The sequence below is a fragment of the Talpa occidentalis genome, unplaced genomic scaffold (genome assembly GCF_014898055.3).
Source record: "Talpa occidentalis isolate TD23 unplaced genomic scaffold, MPIMG_talOcc4v2.1 talOcc4.9, whole genome shotgun sequence".
Classification (NCBI taxonomy): Eukaryota; Metazoa; Chordata; class Mammalia; order Eulipotyphla; family Talpidae; genus Talpa; species Talpa occidentalis.
In genome coordinates this window covers 33,254,650-33,271,239 of record NW_023605305.1, presented here as the reverse complement: position 1 = coordinate 33,271,239, position 16,590 = coordinate 33,254,650, and the positions used below count along the sequence as shown (strand labels likewise).

The window sequence follows — 16,590 nt, the reverse complement described above, 5'->3', positions numbered from 1 at the left end:
CAGGGTGTTCAGCACACTCTGTTACAGTTCACCACTATTTGCACAAATATACTCTGAATAGGCTGTCACGCCAGCCCTAATGAAGTAGATTCTATTATTATGTCTGTTTTATGGGAGGGAAACTGAGGACACAGCTAGTAAGTGGCAGAGCCAGGACTTGAATATAGGCCCCTTGGGCTCTGTCATCTCTGAAAATGATGAGCCCTGTGAACCTGCAAGTCCCCAGCTTCAGGCTTAGGGAAGTCCTGAAGGATACAGTGAGTGTCAGAGCCCTTGTTTGAACTCAGGTCAATGCTGGATTTTAATCCTGCATTCTTCCCGATACTGCCAAGAACATTTGAACCCCTAGGCCTGTTCATGGGGCTCCATCAGCCTGATTTCTACTCTGCTACCTGCTTGCTGTGACCTTGGCCAAGGGCCTCTGGCTCCTGGATTCTCGGTCTCATCAGTAAAATGAAAATTGGAACCCAGGAATTGTGGAGAGAGTCTCAGTGATCAGCATAGGCAAAGCTGATCTTTGGCACCACACAACTAGCTACCTAACCTCTCTGCTTTCCTAAAGCAATACTACACAGCACTTCCTTCTTTGGGTTGGAGTTAGGCATTAATGAGCTAATACAAGTAAGTGCCTCTAGAGCAGCACCTGGTACACAGTAAACGCTTAATTAATGCCAGTGATTGCTAGTACTACATCCCCTTCCCTTCAGTTCTTTCTGGAATGATGTAGGGGTAAAAATCAAGCCAACCAAATGAGTGTTCTTTTGTCCCTTGTACCAGCCTCCAGTCCCTTCCTTTGTTTAAGAGGAACTCTTGGCTTTCAGGCCCAAACTTCCAGACCACATGACCTACTTTCATTTCTCAAGCCCTAATCTGCTCCCAGCTCTTAATGATGCAGCTGGTAATAGGATTGTGGCTTCCTTCTGGGGCAGCAGAGGAGGCCATGGGACTGGCGACTGGTGCTCAGAACCCCCAACCAACTGCCTGCTGAGAAGCCCACCCCTGGCCAGACCCTGTGCCCCCACTGGCCTCAGTACATGGGATGGTGCTGCGCACCCTGCCAGCAGGCTGGGCTCACCATGGTGCTGGGCACCATTCTGACACGAGGGAGGGATGTGTGCAAGCGGAATGGACTGCTCATCCTGTCCGTGCTATCTGTCATCGTGGGCTGCCTCCTTGGCTTCTTCCTGAGGACACAGCGCCTCTCACCACAGGTCAGCCTCCCCGGGCATCATGGGGTCCCCATGGTGATGTGATGGCAAGCAAGTCTTTTTGTTCTCTGGTTCCCATCTTGGCATCCACAACATAAGCCGGATAAACAGACTGCAGGGCTACTGCAGAGCCAACAAGATGGCTGTGAGAGTGATTGCAAACTGGCATCACCAGAGGAATGAGAAGCATGGTGACTTATCCTGGCTTACGGATGCAGAAGAGGCAGACAGGGTCCTGGAGAGTAGGAAGTGGGCATCCAAGAGCAGCTCCAAAAAAAGGATCTTCTAGGCACAGGTAACAGCAGGAACGAGGTGCAGGGGCATGAAAGACTGGGGTTCAAGGCATCAGATCTTGTTTTTCATTACAGGGAAAATACCCTCTTTGGGAACTGAAACCACCTTTACTGTAGTAACAGTTAAGCCATTATGGGTAATTTAGGGAGAAGTGTGAACTCTGGAAGCAGAGGAAGGCTGACTCTACTAGTAAACAACTGTGTGGCCCAGGGCAAAATCCTTTCTCCTTTCTGGAAAGATCTTGCCTTCCCTATCTGAAAAAAATGGAGTGTGGGGGCATTCTGTCTCCTAGAATTGTGAGGCATAAGCAAAGGATTCTTATAGCAGGTGCATAGTAAATGTAACTTTACTCCCCACTCCAATACCTCCCTGTCCAAATCCTACCTGCATCAAGAACCATCTCCTAGTCCATATCTTATAAAAATTCTTCCAGACCTGTCCACATCTAAAAGAATACTCTTCTCCCATACCCACCCCATGCTCATGCCTCCACCATAACCCAGCTGCTGGTGGTCTTGCTTCAGAGTCATTTGTGTAGGTGTCTGTTTTTCCCATCAACTTGCTGATTATCACATGGGCTTTCTTGAACTGAAATGTGAGCCTGGCTCAGTGCTAGTCAGAGAGAACCCTCCGCTTTGTGCCGAAGTAAACTGGCAATGGCACAGTCTGCTCTAATTGTCCTCAGCAACAACAGCACACTTCCTCTAAAAGATTTTGTGAAAACAAGTGGGAAGGCCTGTTATTAAAAGTCAAACTCATTTGGGGGCCCTCTTTGCCAAAGCTGCCTTCCCCATCTGTTTGGAAATGCAAACGTGTTCCAGTCTGGATTAGCCTGCCAGATAAATTGAAAAACGAAATGTGAAGTCTCAGAACAATTATTTGGTTTTCTGAGCATCTTACTTTGAAATCCAGGAATTGTTTGATCTCTGCCTGTGACTCAAAAAACAAGCCCCTCTTATTTTGTAAGATTATGCAACAGGCGAAAATCAAAAACAATTAGTAAAACGGGTATAATGTCCTGTTGGTAAAAAAGAACTTATAAAATTGACAAGACTAACTTGGAATTATCTAATTTAAAGATATAGATTAGGGCCTCCCTGGTGGCGCAAGGGGTTAAGCACCACACTATGAAGCAATCCGCAGCAGCCTCTACAGCATGAGTTCTATCCCTTGCCGGCCAGGGACTGTTCCCCACTCTGTCTCTGGTGAATCCTCTCACCCCGCCACACCTCTGGCACGTACCCAGTTTCTGTATGCATAAATAAATCTTTAAAAAAAATATATATATATAGATCATTTTCAGAGTTCCAGTTAAGCCATGGTAAATGTAAAAATGCATCCATTTTCCTTTTCCTTCCTGAAATTTCACTAAAATGATAGCAATGCAATTATCTAGTAAAAAGGGTAAACTCTCCGAAACAAAAGAAGTTGAGGGCTACAATAAATTAGGCAAGATAGAAAGTGAATGGAGTTGAATGACTTCATTAACAGGCCACAGAAAGCCAAAATGTTTCTGTATAAGTAAACACCAAGTCAGATTATTCTGGACAACTCCAGAAAGGCTCTGGACTTGAAAGTGCAAGATGCTGCAGGAGGCAGAGGTCAAGAATGACGTTGGAGGAACACTGATTGGAACTTGGCTACTGAGCAGGCAGACCCCTAGGTCCCTTCCAGTTCATATAGTCAGAGGACTCATCACCATCCCTACCTCCCTGCCCCCCAGGAACCAGAGAAGCTTGATTCAGGGATGTTAGGCTCACGGATGTGTAGAGGGAAGGCAGTTGTAAGGCAAACTAGCGGACATTTGCATTCTGAGTGCGGGCCTTAAGGTTGCTGGCAGCTGCCTTAGGCACAGCCCTACTGCCAGCCTGAGGAGGAGACTTTTCTTATTGAAACCTCAGAGAAAGAGTCCAAATTCTATCAAGGCAATTTCTCCCCCAATCCATCAGCCCCCAATGAAAAAGCCAGGTCACCACCCCTCACCCTTCCCTGAGGGGCCATCTGCTGACAAGTCCCATCAGGCTTCACACTTAAATATGAGCAGAAAGCCAAGGTCACCACAAACTTGAGGAAAGCTTTTAATGTGAAAAACAGATTTAAAAAAAAAACAAAACAGAAAAGAGGCTATCTGATGAAGCAGATGCAGGGAAGGGAGAAGAAAACTTTTTTTTAGGTCTCAAGGGCCTTGGAGATATGAGAAAAGATAATGACCATTGTAAAGCAGGAACAGGGCACAGAGCAGGTTTTCTGATCCCTTGCAGACCGGGTAAAGGAGGAGTCAGAGTCCTCAGTGGTTTTTTGCAGGTCTTTTATTGGGGTTCACCAGGCATATATGGCAGGTAGGGGTGCTGGCCTACCAGCCTCCCAGCCCCCAGCAAGTCTTCACTCTATCTGGGCTCTCTGGCGTTCGTTCTGCTGCTTCTGGGCTTCTCTTTCGGCTTCGGCTTCTGCTGCTGCTTCTCTTCTTTTTCGGCTTCTACTGCTGCTGCTGGTGTCCCCGTGACGCCGCCCTTAAAAGCACAGTCTTAGCTCAACTGAATCCCATCTACCTATGCCCACACCCTACTCCAGGTGCCCGCCATCAGGCATGCATTCAGGACAAGGATCCATCATCTATCCTGATGGCAAAAGGGCAGAAATGCCTGATATTTTCTTTACCCTACAACCATGAAATAGAATGGGATGCAAGAAAGGAACACTCTGAGAACAAGGAAGAGCTTTAGGAACTTAACATAGATGAGGCAAGATAAAAATGTCAAAAGCTGGCAAAAAGTTGCAGAAAATAAGAGTAGAAAATCAGAATATTCAACATCTGACTTCTTAAGAGTTTTTGAAAGGACTGGCAGAAAAAAATGGAGACAAATTCCACAGGATACAAGAAAGTTTCTTAGAAGCAAAAAGCATCCACAGCACTGTGAATTTTTTTGAAGTGAAACTTGCACACATGTACATCACCATGAAATTTATAGAATACTGGAGATAACAGATGATCTTTAAATGGTCTGAATAAAATGTTCTCATGAAAAGAACAGAAAGTAAGAATGACTCCAAGCATCTTAAGCAACATTGGAATGCAGAAAAGAAAGGGGAAATGCCTTTGAAATTTAGAGGGGAAATTCTTTTAATTTAAAAATCTTGTATATAAACACACTATTATCAGAGGCAAGGGGAGAATAAAGGCATTTTTTTTTACTCAGGTAAGGATTCAGAAGTTTCTCCTCTATCCACACTTACTGAGGGGGCTACCATAGATGTTCTCCCGAAAAAAAGGAAGTAAACCAAGAGAAGGGATCCAGGAAAGAGGGGATCCTATACAGAACAAAGTCTGAGAGTGAGAGTAAAGAAAGCACCCCTGAGCTTAGAGAGCAAACTGGAAAGGTGCAGGGGCCAGCGTCCCAGGCACCCCTCACAGCAGGCAGGGAGGTTGAGGCAGGCAGCAACGGAGCCTCCCAGCCCCTCGATTTCAAGTCTCTCCCTGCTTCTCTCTTTAATGATCTCTGCAAGGTTATAGGTAGCTAGGCTACTTGCCCCGGTGTCCCTAATCACAGGTGCACGTGTCCTGTGCCCCCACCCCTCGGCCCCGGGTCAGAATTTATAGATGCGTGTGCCCCGTGCTTGCACTCCCAAGTGTTTTTTGCACGTTATCACGTGTGGGTAAGGAAGCCTGGGAGGCAAACAAGGACACAGGTGGCAGTCATAGAGGCTAGCGGTGGGAAGGCGACGAGCCACTCCATTTTCCCTACAAATGGGAAGATGGACAGTTCTTGGGCCAATGTTAGGGGAGATACAGGGGAGCTGCTGTGCTTGGGTGTATAGAAAATGCTATTGTTAGGCGTTTAAAGAGACGTGAAAGCATTTTGAAGAAATTTATCAGTGGTTCACAGAAAACAAAGCAGATGAAAAATCAGTGAATTATTAACTTCAGGGATAAGAGGAAGGTTGCATGAGAAAGGAGCTCTGGTTATAGCATATTCCTTGGCTCAAAACTGAATACTATTATATGATCAAAATATTGTAGACCTGGATTATTAATTTAACCAATAATTGGTATATATATAAATATATATAAATATATTTATATATTTTATATAATTATATATTTTATATAATATATATTTTATATAATTATATATTTATATAATTATATAAATTATATAAATATATATATATAAATATAATGGTGAAATAGGAGGAGAATAAAGGGACCAGGAACTAAATCCTTATTTATCATGGTTATAGGGAAGTTAATAGATATCCAAAAGAGAGCAGTATTACTACTGTCATATTACTCAGTGATAGCCATACTCAGAGAATCCGCTAAGGAACTGAAGATTTTCATTCCTGAGAGTGGGGATTAGCTGGGTGAGAGGGGGTGCTGTCTTTTTTATCATTATAGTGCTATTTATATAATTAAATTAAAATTATTTAAAAATACATAGCCATGATGGGTATATATTTTTCAAGTAGATTTTCTGAGTTGTTGCTAACTCACTCCGTGAGCAAGTCACCTTCCTTCCCTGGCTCAGCTTCCTCATCTATAAAATGAGTCAGTGGACTAAAAGACCTTTAAAAGACCTTAAAAACCCCTTCTCAGTATCAAAATTCTATGATTTGGGGCTTTTCAAAGCATGACACCATTAACCAAGTGTTATGTTTGGCTTTGATTTTTTAAAATGTTGCAACTACAAAATTTTAACTTGGATGGTGTTTGACAGTCCCTGTACGAACCTCATCCACAATCCTACCCTGGAGCAAAGTGACCTCAAGCCAAGAAGACCAGAAATAGCAACATTTAATTACATTAAATTACAAAACAAAAAAACAGAAACACCAGTTAAATTTTAATTTCAGATAAACAAAAAATATACTTTTTAGTATTTGTTGTTTACCTGAAATCCAAACTTCACTGGGCTTAGTGGTCCCCTTTGTAACAGGTTCTGATCATGTGAGTGGTTACCCTAGGGACAGCTGTTTGGGTAAGGTTGTGGCACCCTAACCCAGACCCATCTATAGGCTAGAACCAGCAGCCTGTGAGGAGACTGGATGGAGATCCCTGCTCAGTAGGGACTCTTTGTAGCGAGCGGTATGTCACCAACCCAACCCAATTTTTCTCTCAGCATTTTATTTTTTTAAAGATTTATTTACGCATATAAGAGCTGGAGTACAGGCCAGAGGTGCAAAGGGTGAGAGGATTCAACAGAGACAGAGTGGGGAGCAGAACAGGCAGATTGATTGAAATATACTGCTGAGGGGAGCAGCGGGAGAGACAGGAGAGGTCTGCTGCGCCATGTGGGTAGCTCCCTGGCCAGCAGGGGATCTAACTCCTACAGCAAGGCTGTGGATAGCTTCATAGTACTGTGCTCAACCCCTTGTGCCATTAGGGAGGCCCTCTCTCGGCATTTTAAATGGGAGACACACTGGGAAGTTGATGAAAAGTGGTGGTAGGAGGGGAGGGTACGAGAGTGGACCCAATACCAAAGGGAAACTGACTCAAGAATCCATGGTCTGCCTATAAGTCAGTCTCCTGAACTTCTCTGGGGCAGGAACCATGCCTAATTCATTTTTTGGTGCCCAATGTGACACCTGGCACCAGTGGGATTGAATGAGTGTGTGAACAGTACACAGCTGCCCCAGAGAACCTCTTACCATTTGCTACTTCAGACAGATGGACACCACAGAGCGTTGGGTGAATGGTGTGAGGGGAGGGGAGCTGTTATTTAGTGTGATTACTGAACATTTACTTTATGAACATTTACTTTAATCCAGGAATTCTGCTAAGTGCTTTCTCTAATTTAACATTCCCAATAACCCTACAAAGTGTTTTTTATCCTTATTTACAGATGAGAAAAACTCAGAGAGGTCAAGTAACTTGTTTAAATCCACACAGTTACTTGGGCAGGAGGGAGGTGCCAAGATTGGAATCCAGGACTCCAAAGAACTTTCTCTATGTTCTCTGCTGCCCTGTGCTGGACAGAAGAGTGTGAATGGAATGGAGCTTTGAAGATTGTCAAGAACTGTGCAACTGTGAGGCTGCGCTGCCTGCTATAACACCTGCTCTCTCTGTGTTTTCAGGAAATTAGTTACTTCCAGTTTCCTGGAGAGCTTTTGATGAGGATGTTGAAGATGCTGATCCTGCCACTGGTGGTCTCCAGGTGAGGAGCTGGGTGTGTGGCTGAAGGGCCAAGGGGGAAAGAGCATTTTGCTCAGCTTCTGTAGGTGTCCTTGCTCCTGCTGTGGGTGCTGGGCTGCAGCTGCAGGACTGAGAGCAGTGGGATTGTGGGGTCTTCCTGGGCAGTAGGCTGTGGCTCCAGGTATTTTAGTCACATCCAGTGGACTTTTTAGTGGCTGGAACGAGTGACTTTCAGTCATAGGACATGACCTGACTCCAGGTTAGCTGGGGACCAGGGAGTTCAGGGATTGCTTCCTATAGGAGGGAGCTCTGACTGGTGAATGCAGGTAAGTTGACTTCAGAGACACTGATGAGCTGAATCCTGGTCAGCGGTGTACTGTACAGGCTTTGTATCAATGAACAGTTTATCAAACTTGCTGAGCCTCATTTTCCTCATCTATAAAACAGGAATAACAACACCTACTCCAGAGCTGTTGTGAACTCTATAAGAGGGTACATTTTTGCATATGTTAAACGTTCAGAGGGCTGGATCATAAGGCGTGAGGGAGGGCTGGTGGAAGACAATGATGGAGGATTCTGGACACTTTTTTTTTTCATACTTCCTTTTATATTCTTTTTTTTTTAAAGATTTTATTTATTTATGCATACAACAACTGGGATACAGGCCAGAGGTGTGAAGGGTGAGAGGATTCACCAGAGACAGAATGGAGAACAGACTAGGCAGATTGACCGAAATACACTACTGAGGAGAGCAGCAGGCGAGCCAGGAGAGTCTGCTGCGTCATGTGGGTCTCCTCCCTGGCTGGGGATCGAACTCGTGCTGCAGTGGCCACTGACAGCTTCATAGGTTGCGTCTTAACCCCTTACACCACCAGGGAGGCCCAGATTCTGAACTCTTAACCTTCAATATCCACTGGGGCGAGGGCCACAAGGAATCGCCTGAGATCACTTGGTCAGGATTGTACTGGGTGACCTTGGGCAAGATCTGCCCCTTCTCTAGGTCTCACATGTTCTGGATGTGTCATGACCTGGCTGCTCTGGATGGTGTCTAAGAGCCCTTTGCTCTGAGGTCATGGGTTTGGAATCCTCACCTCCCAGGACTTCTCAGCAGCAAGTTATGTAGCCAAGCTTCTGAGTCCTGGAGGACATGAACGGGTTCTGTCCCCTGGAAACAGGTCATCAGCCTCCCTGTCCTCCTTGCTGCAGAGGAGCAAGCCAGCTCCTTTTGCCCTTCCCTCTAATGCAGTGGAGATAGTTCTGCCCAGACCCAGATGCCAATTAATAGTACAGTTCAGCTTCTTGTAGGCAGCATTTAGATCTCTCAGGATTCAGCCTTCAAAGCTCTGCTGAAATGCAACCTCCCTCCAGAATCATTCCCTGCCTCATCAACCCACTCTGGTAGTCTCTTCTTGCAGCCTTTGAGTCATTCACTGGGATGGTGAATGGTCTCCGTGTTGCTAAACTCAAAGAGTACTACTCTTAGTGCTTGTTCTGCCGATCCCTCCAAAGCAGCTGATGCACTTGATCACTCTTTCCCTCTTGAAATACCCTTCTCTCTGATCTTGCACTTTCCTGGGCTTTTGCCTGCTCTGCCCTCCAGCCCAGTTTCTTTTTCCTATTCAATCTCTAAATGTTGCCATTTCTCAGGCCCTTTCTAGGGGAACCTCAGGGCTTGCATGTACACCTACCAGCACAGCACTTCCAAACCCAGATCTCCCTCCCAGGCCTCTCCCCTGAGCTCTCTCAGGCAACTGACATCTCCACTTGAGGTTTCAGAAGCATTTCAAATTTAGCATAACCAGCTTGAAATTTGACCCAGGCCACTGGAAGTTCCTTTTCCTGTTTTTGTTGTCATTAAACAGCTGCTCCATCTACCCAATTATTTAAGCCTCCCCTTCCTTACTCTCTTTTCCCCCACCACTAGTTCATTAGCAGCTCCAGCTGAATGAATGAATGAATACATTCCTTCTAAATAAGAACCCAACCTCATCCCCACCACACAAGTCCAGAAGCCACAGTAACCTCCCAGTTCTCCTTACTTTAGTTCCACCCCATCTATTCTCTACCCAGTGGCTAAAAGAATCTCATCAAAGTTGATTGGGACTTGCCATTCATTTTCTTAAAACCCCTCTATGGTTCCATGGCATTGAGAATAAGCCCGCACTCCTTAGCCTGGTCTAGCTTCCTGCCCTGCCTCCACCCACCTGGTCTCACACCACACTCACTTGAGCTCCCTGGCCTTTCCATTCCCTAAGCAGACCAGATCCTCGTCATCTCAAGGTCATCACACATCACTCTCTGCTGCCTGGAACTCGCTTCCCCAACACTTTACACCTCTTCTTCCTCCTGTCCCATTAGACCTCAACTTACCTGTGACCTCCTTACAAAGGCCCTCCCCACCTGTTCCCCTTCACCGCTGCCTTCCCTCTGCCTCACCCTGTTCTTGTCCTGCGCAGCAGCACGTATTTGGCATTGCTTTTCTGTTTTCAATTGCTGACTTGTTTATCCTCCACTGTACTGCAAACTCTGTGAAGGCAGAGACAATAGACTGTTGAGTGCCCAGCTCACGGTAGGCAGGGACTCATCAGGACTTGTCAAGTGGATAAAGCCATTATCTCCACAGCCATGCGCTGTGCTTTCTGGGTAGTTGATCCTGAATTGGCACTGCAGATATAGAGATGAATGAAGTTCAGTTCCTGTGGCACTCACAGGGTGCGAGGGAGACTGAGGGGTAAATTGACAACTGCACAACAGCTAGATCAGTGTGTTGATGGAGACTGCACAGGCAGTTTTAGCCTCTTTGGCTGCCCCGACAGTTCTTACTGCCTGGGGGTCACCTTGGTATGCAGAATAGAAATAGCTCGAGGGCAGAGGCCCTTGTGTGGACCCTGGAGTCAGACAGACCTGAGCTGCAATTCTAGCCCTGCCATTGCCTCGCTGTGTGACCTGGGGCAAGTCATTTAACTAAAAAAAAAAAAAGAAAAGAAAAGAAAATCCTAGTCAGGATTCTAGACCTGCCTCCACCACACATTTCCGTGTGGCTTAGGAAAGGCACCCTTGCCCTGGTGCCTTCCTAGGCAACCTGGTGATGAAGGGCTTGTCCAGCCTCTGAGTCCGGCCTCTCAAAGGCCTGGTCTCTGCCAGCAGACTGAAGTGCTTTCTCCTGGCTGGAAATGGAATGTGGTATTAAATTGAAAAAAAAAACAAAAACAGTATGTGTTTATACACTTTACTTATTATACAGCTTGGGCTGGTAAGAGCAAATGTGTCACTGAAAGTGGAAGTGTTTTAAAATGTTCCTACTCAGAGAGAAAATTAAAACTTTATGGGGAAAAAATGACACATTTCTAAGCACCCCCTTCTCCATCCTGAACCTTCTTTTCTCTAGCTTCAAACTGATCTATAATCCATCCAACTGCCCATCCATCTATCCATCCATCCATTCAACCACCCACCCACCCATCTACCCATCTATCCATCCATCCACCCATCCACCCCCCACAGCTCTCTGTACTCTTGCTCCTGGCCAGTGCTGGGCATCCCTACCCTCATGAAGCAACCACTTTGGTGTGGGGATTGTCACTCAGGCAAAGCAAATCGCCAAAGGTGCTTTGAAAAACTCAGACACTGGGCCTCATCCAGGCTTATTGAACCAGAACCACCAAGGGGCCCAAGCAGGGGTTTGGGTTTGTTTCTTTATTTTTTTTAAATTTTATTTAATTATATATATTTTTATATATCATTTTTCATTTTTGCACAATGTATGCATTTTCATCTTGGTTATATTCCCCATATAATTCTCACCCTTTCTTATTTTGACCCTAATCCCTTCTTCCCATCTCCCCTCCCCCCCACAGTGTGTCTCTGGTTTATAGTTGCTTGTTGATTTTGATTTTTTACTTTATTATAATTAGTCTTTTTCCTGGTCCCTTATTTAGGTTTTCTAGATTCCTGCTATGAGTGAGACCATCCAGTATTTTTCTTTTTCTTTCTGGCTTATTTTGCTGATGGTTTAGGGCCACCCTCAGGCTGGAGGCTCCCCACAGGCCTTAGGGCCTTCTCTAAACGCAATTCCCAGCTTGTCAAGGCAGGATCCCTTACTGCCCAGTCTCCTAAGATAAGTCTCCTGTAACCATGGGAGTGACACCCCATCGCATTTGCCATGTTCTGTTAGTTACAGCCAAGTCACTGCTCCTACCCACACTCCAGGAGGGGGCTTGCCCAAAGGTGTGGATCATTGGGGGTCACCTTCGGGTGTGTCCACCCTTCTCTTCCCTCACCTTCCTTCTCTCTACCCCAACTCATAGATGAGCCAGAAATCTTGTCTTTGCCCTGCCTCTGGAGTGGGGTGGATAGAAGTGCCCCTTAGCCTCAGTTGAAGTGGCTCACCAAGGAATTGCTTCTGAACAGGGCAACTCCCTGGCCATAAAGAGGATTCTGAAGCAGGGCTCTCCCTGACTCTTTCATTTGATTTCTCCTTGCCAGCACAGGGTCTGGTAACAGCAGAGGCCAAGTAAATGCTAATTCAAAGAATGATGAGCAGGGGGAGGGAAGTCGAAGCAACTCAGGGTAGTGTCATGGCCAACATTTGAACTGACCTTGGAAGATGGGTTAGGAGTTGTCTTTTCAAGATCTTTCTATACTTCAAAAAATAATAAAGCAAATTATAAACATTTTAGATAACAGATGGAAACAATTCTCTTATCATTCCATAATCCAAATTCTGCCACTGTTATGTTTTTCTGTAAATGTTTGTTCTAACTAGTCTTAGTAGTGAATTCACCAGACCCAGGGTGTGGTCCTTGCTGGTCCTAAATATCCGGGCCTGTCAGGGCTGACCTCTGATGTTTGCAAGAGAAACAAATAAACCAAATGCCAATTTATTCATTCATAGAAATAAATACAATTGCCATGGGGGACCGTCGCATACAGCCTCTGGCCAGGGACTTTCTCCCTGTAAGCTCATCACTTGGAGAACACACTGGTGAAATCTGTCTACTGACAGGGCAGTTTAATTATTTAATTCTAAATGAGTGGACTCCAGATTTGCCATTTTAATTTACAGGGCCCCACAGATGTTGGTGGAGTCCCATTATGTGTGCATTTAACTTAAGTGAATCAAATTACATATGCTCTAAATAAGAAAGAAAAATATAAAGGAGGCAGGAGGCTCCCCCTCATTCAAAGAGCTGTGCCTGTGAGCGAGCACACCATCGGAGAGATGGGTCTGCTTTGCAGAAAGTCAAGGCCCCTCTGCGTAAGAGCCTCTGCCTGTGGTGATTGTGATTCTAGGGCATGAAGGGAAGATGGTTTTTCAATGGCGGTTTTTAGATCATGGTTTCTCAGAGTATGCTGACTGCTTCAGCTGGTGCTCACCCAAAGAAACAGCAACCCAGTCCAAAACAGAGAAGAAAACTGTCTTGAATGAACTTATACAAAATTCTAACTGCTGGACTTTATGGGATCTTCAAGAACTTAAGGATCTTCAAGAACAGTTTCAATTATACTTGGTTCTTGCTTTATGGACAGCCTTGAGAACTGACTATCATGAATGGCTCTATCTTTTCTACAAGCAGGAGCCCAGTGTCTTCTTGAGGTCTGTGCCTCAGTGGCCAAGGTGAGCTTATCTCATTCAGTGGAAGATTCCCTCTTGTAGATAAAGAGCAAACTAGAACATCTGATCTCACACCTAGCCCTATTGTTCTGGTTCCTTCCACATGATGTCATGGAATATTAGTTCTGCACGGTGTGGGAAGAGCCTGCACACTGCCGCTGGCTGGTGCCTAGCCCCCCTCAGGCTCCTAGACCCCGAAGTGTTGAATCATTACTTCTCCAAGCAGCCTCAGTCAAGCCCTGAGCTTAGCTCCCTGGGGCTGGAGCCCTTTAGGCTCTTTCCCTCCCGGTGGGTTAGCCTGGCGAGTCTTTAGTACTAACAGTCTTCAGTAATGGACACTCTGGACCCTGGCATTACCTTAATACAGGGAACAAGGGTTAGGTCTTAGTCTCTCTACTTTCAGAAGGCCCCCAGAACCTTTCATGCAAATTGGTGCACTTTCCCCTCACTCTGCATATCTGAAGGTCTCCAGGTCCTGATCTGGTCCTTCCATGAAACCACAAAGGTGCTCCCTTGTCCTGGACAGTGTGCGCCTTCTCACCTTAGTATTTGCCAATTCAAAAATTCTCCTAAAAACAAAATCTGATCTCACACTCAGCAGGAATTTAGAAAACCTAAATACGGGACCAGGAAAAAGAATAATGATAATAAAGTAAAACTCAAAATCAACAAGCAGCTATAAACCAGAGACATACTACCGGGGGTGGGGGGCGGGAAGGAGGGATTACAGTCAAAATAAGGGGGGTGAGAATTGTATGGGGAATATAACCAAGATGAAAATGCATACAGAAGCCTTAGACAAAATTTAGAAAATTCTCCCTCCTGTTGCATTGGTAGAGAAATTCAGTCTGATGGTTAGGACCTGCTAGGGCATTGCCATGTCTTTGAACTGAGGTCCCTCTTTCAGGGGTGGTATATGGAAGGGTGGGTGGTTTGCCATTCTCAGCTCCCCGCTCTGTGCTCCAGTGCTGACGACCCATGCTAATTACACCATCTGTCATTAGAAAAGTCAGGCCTTTGGGGCCTGAGAAACCTCCCTTTCCCCTTTTCTCCCAGGAATACTGATTGCTACTCCATCCTTTTTCTTTTCTACTTTAACCCAAAGAATGTTGGCAACTTCCTGTTTCTTTAAGTTCTTGGAGAATACCTTACTCTTACTTCTATAAAAATAAGTCCATATCCTCCTCTTCCCCACCTCTCCAATTCAGTGTGATGTCCTATCAATTGCCCACACTCATCCTCATCTTGCAATCCTGCTTCATTCTTCCACTTGGTGGCTGGAGGAGAGTATGCAAAGGTCCTTTCCCCTCACTGGACACTTAGGGCCCCTGCATACCCAGGGATCCCCATTAGGGGATCCCTATGCCCCAGGACTCTAGATTTACCTCAAGACCTATTATTTACCACACTTTTGGCTTCAGCCACAAGGTAGACACAGCGCTATCTACCAATTCATCCAGCAGCTCCAGCAGGTGGCTTTTCTTTTTCTTTTGCGGCCCCATGGAGGCTAGACTTTGCATCTACTCTTGGCGAGTCCACAGAGCCTTGTTTGCTCACATTCCCAGACAAAAAGCAGCCCAAGGAGCCGGATGGGTCGAACCAGCATCTGGAGCCAGCGAGGGCCTCCAATGCTCCACTTGCTTTTTGCCAAACCCTCCTCTCCCCTCCTTCAGTTTCTTAAACCAGGCACCATTCAAGGAAAACTGGATCCATGTGTTTGTGATTCGCTGATGCTGAACATTCAGAGCATCTGTAAATGCCACATCACAGCGAAGAAGTCCCAGTGCGTGCGGGTTTGTGTGTGTGTGCATGGTTCTCTCGGTGTGTGTGGCAGGCGGTGGGGGAGGGGGTTGTGTGTGGCGGGCGGTGGGGGGGCATTGCTTTTCTTTGTATTTTTTCTAAGAATTTAAAACCGATTTTTCTTAGAATCGGGAAATCATGTTTGGCTGAAAAAAATATTCCCTTCTCCCCTTTCCCGAGGAACTCTACTTTGGCAGAAAACTCCCAAACACCCACGTTCTAACTTATTTGGAGATGACCCTGGGCCAAGCAGCTGTCAAACTCTGGCTTGGGAGCCAGTGTCCTGGGGCAGCTGCCCTGAGCCCCCCAGGACAGACTGAGGGGGGAGGCTGCAGGAGGCGTGGGCCTCAGCACCCTGCCCTGCAAGCCACAGGGCAACCACTCTTAATAGAAATCTGCTGCTCTCACTGCGGGGGGGCCCCGGGCCCTGTCGTTGGCCCTCTCGCCCAGTCAGCTGACCGTGTTACTCGGCAGGAGGGGAGATGTGGCCCAGCTGTGGGCTGTGGGTGGGGCCCAACTCTTAACCTGGTGACTGAAAATCTCCTGGGTTTCATCACCCGCTGCCAACTCCCATGCCCTTTCCCCCTCTCTGTTTAGAGATTTCCTACTCAGCCTTCAAGGCTCCATTTGGCAGGGTCCTCTGGCCAGCCCAGCCTCATTCCCTGACTGCACTAGATCCTGCCTGGTACAGGCACCATCACTGCGGATTCCGGCAAATGGATAAAAGAACCTTGGCGCTCTCAGTAGATTTGACAGGCGTTTTATGCTGAAGCAGGGAACCAGACACAGGCAGGCAAGTGGGGCGAGAGGGGGCAGGGCAGGGAGGCAGGGCAGGGAGGCCGGGAGGCTAAGAGGCAGGCAGCAACCAAGCCTTCCAGCCCCCACAATCTCCATGCTTCCTCTCCCTCTGGTTTCTCTTCTCTTAATCTCTCCTATTATCTCCCTTCTTGGCCCGGGCATCCATACTTATAGGTACGTGTATCCCCGTGCTCTCTGGCCTCTCTGCCCAGGTGTCCATATTCATAGGTGCATGCGCCCAGTGCTCACACTCCAAGCACTTTTTGCACCAGCATGTCACAAGTGGGCAATGAAACCTGGGAGGAAAACAAGGCCGCGGGTGGTGGCTGTAGAGGCTAGTGGCAGGAAGGAGATGAAAAGCCTGACTTACTCCACTTTCCCTCCACTGCGCTCTCACTCATAGCTGTGACCCAGGGTGTTGAGTTTCCAGCTGCAGGTCACCCTGCCCACCACATGGAGCTCCTTCAGGACCACAAACCCACCTCATTCATTTCTGGGAACCCATAGCACCGAGAGCAAGAGCTCAACAGGGGGGTGAGCATATCTGAGTCTGGAAGGTGGGCCAGGTTATGAAAACAGCTCCTGCCACCTTTTCTGTGCAGGATCACTGCTTTGGAGAGGGCTTGTTCAACCTGGGGAGCTCACTTGCCAGGCCCAACCTTGAGGGGCAGACACCAGCATCTCCACCAAAAACACAAGGGGAGAGAGGAGACCTATGTTTCCATATCCCCCGGGTCACCCTGGTG

General features: G+C 46.7%; 1 protein-coding gene across 1 annotated transcript in view; it reads left to right on the top strand.

The window, feature by feature from the left end:
• The first annotated feature begins 943 nt into the window (after window positions 1-943).
• The window catches only part of SLC1A7 (solute carrier family 1 member 7), a 34,485-nt gene continuing 18,838 nt past the window's right edge, over window positions 944-16,590 (top strand). Inside the window, exons 1-2 of the mRNA XM_037500231.2 lie at window positions 944-1,211; window positions 7,575-7,654. Coding sequence (XP_037356128.1) covers window positions 1,035-1,211; window positions 7,575-7,654 — 257 coding nt within the window. The 5' untranslated portion in view covers window positions 944-1,034. The remainder of the gene's footprint in view (window positions 1,212-7,574; window positions 7,655-16,590) is intronic.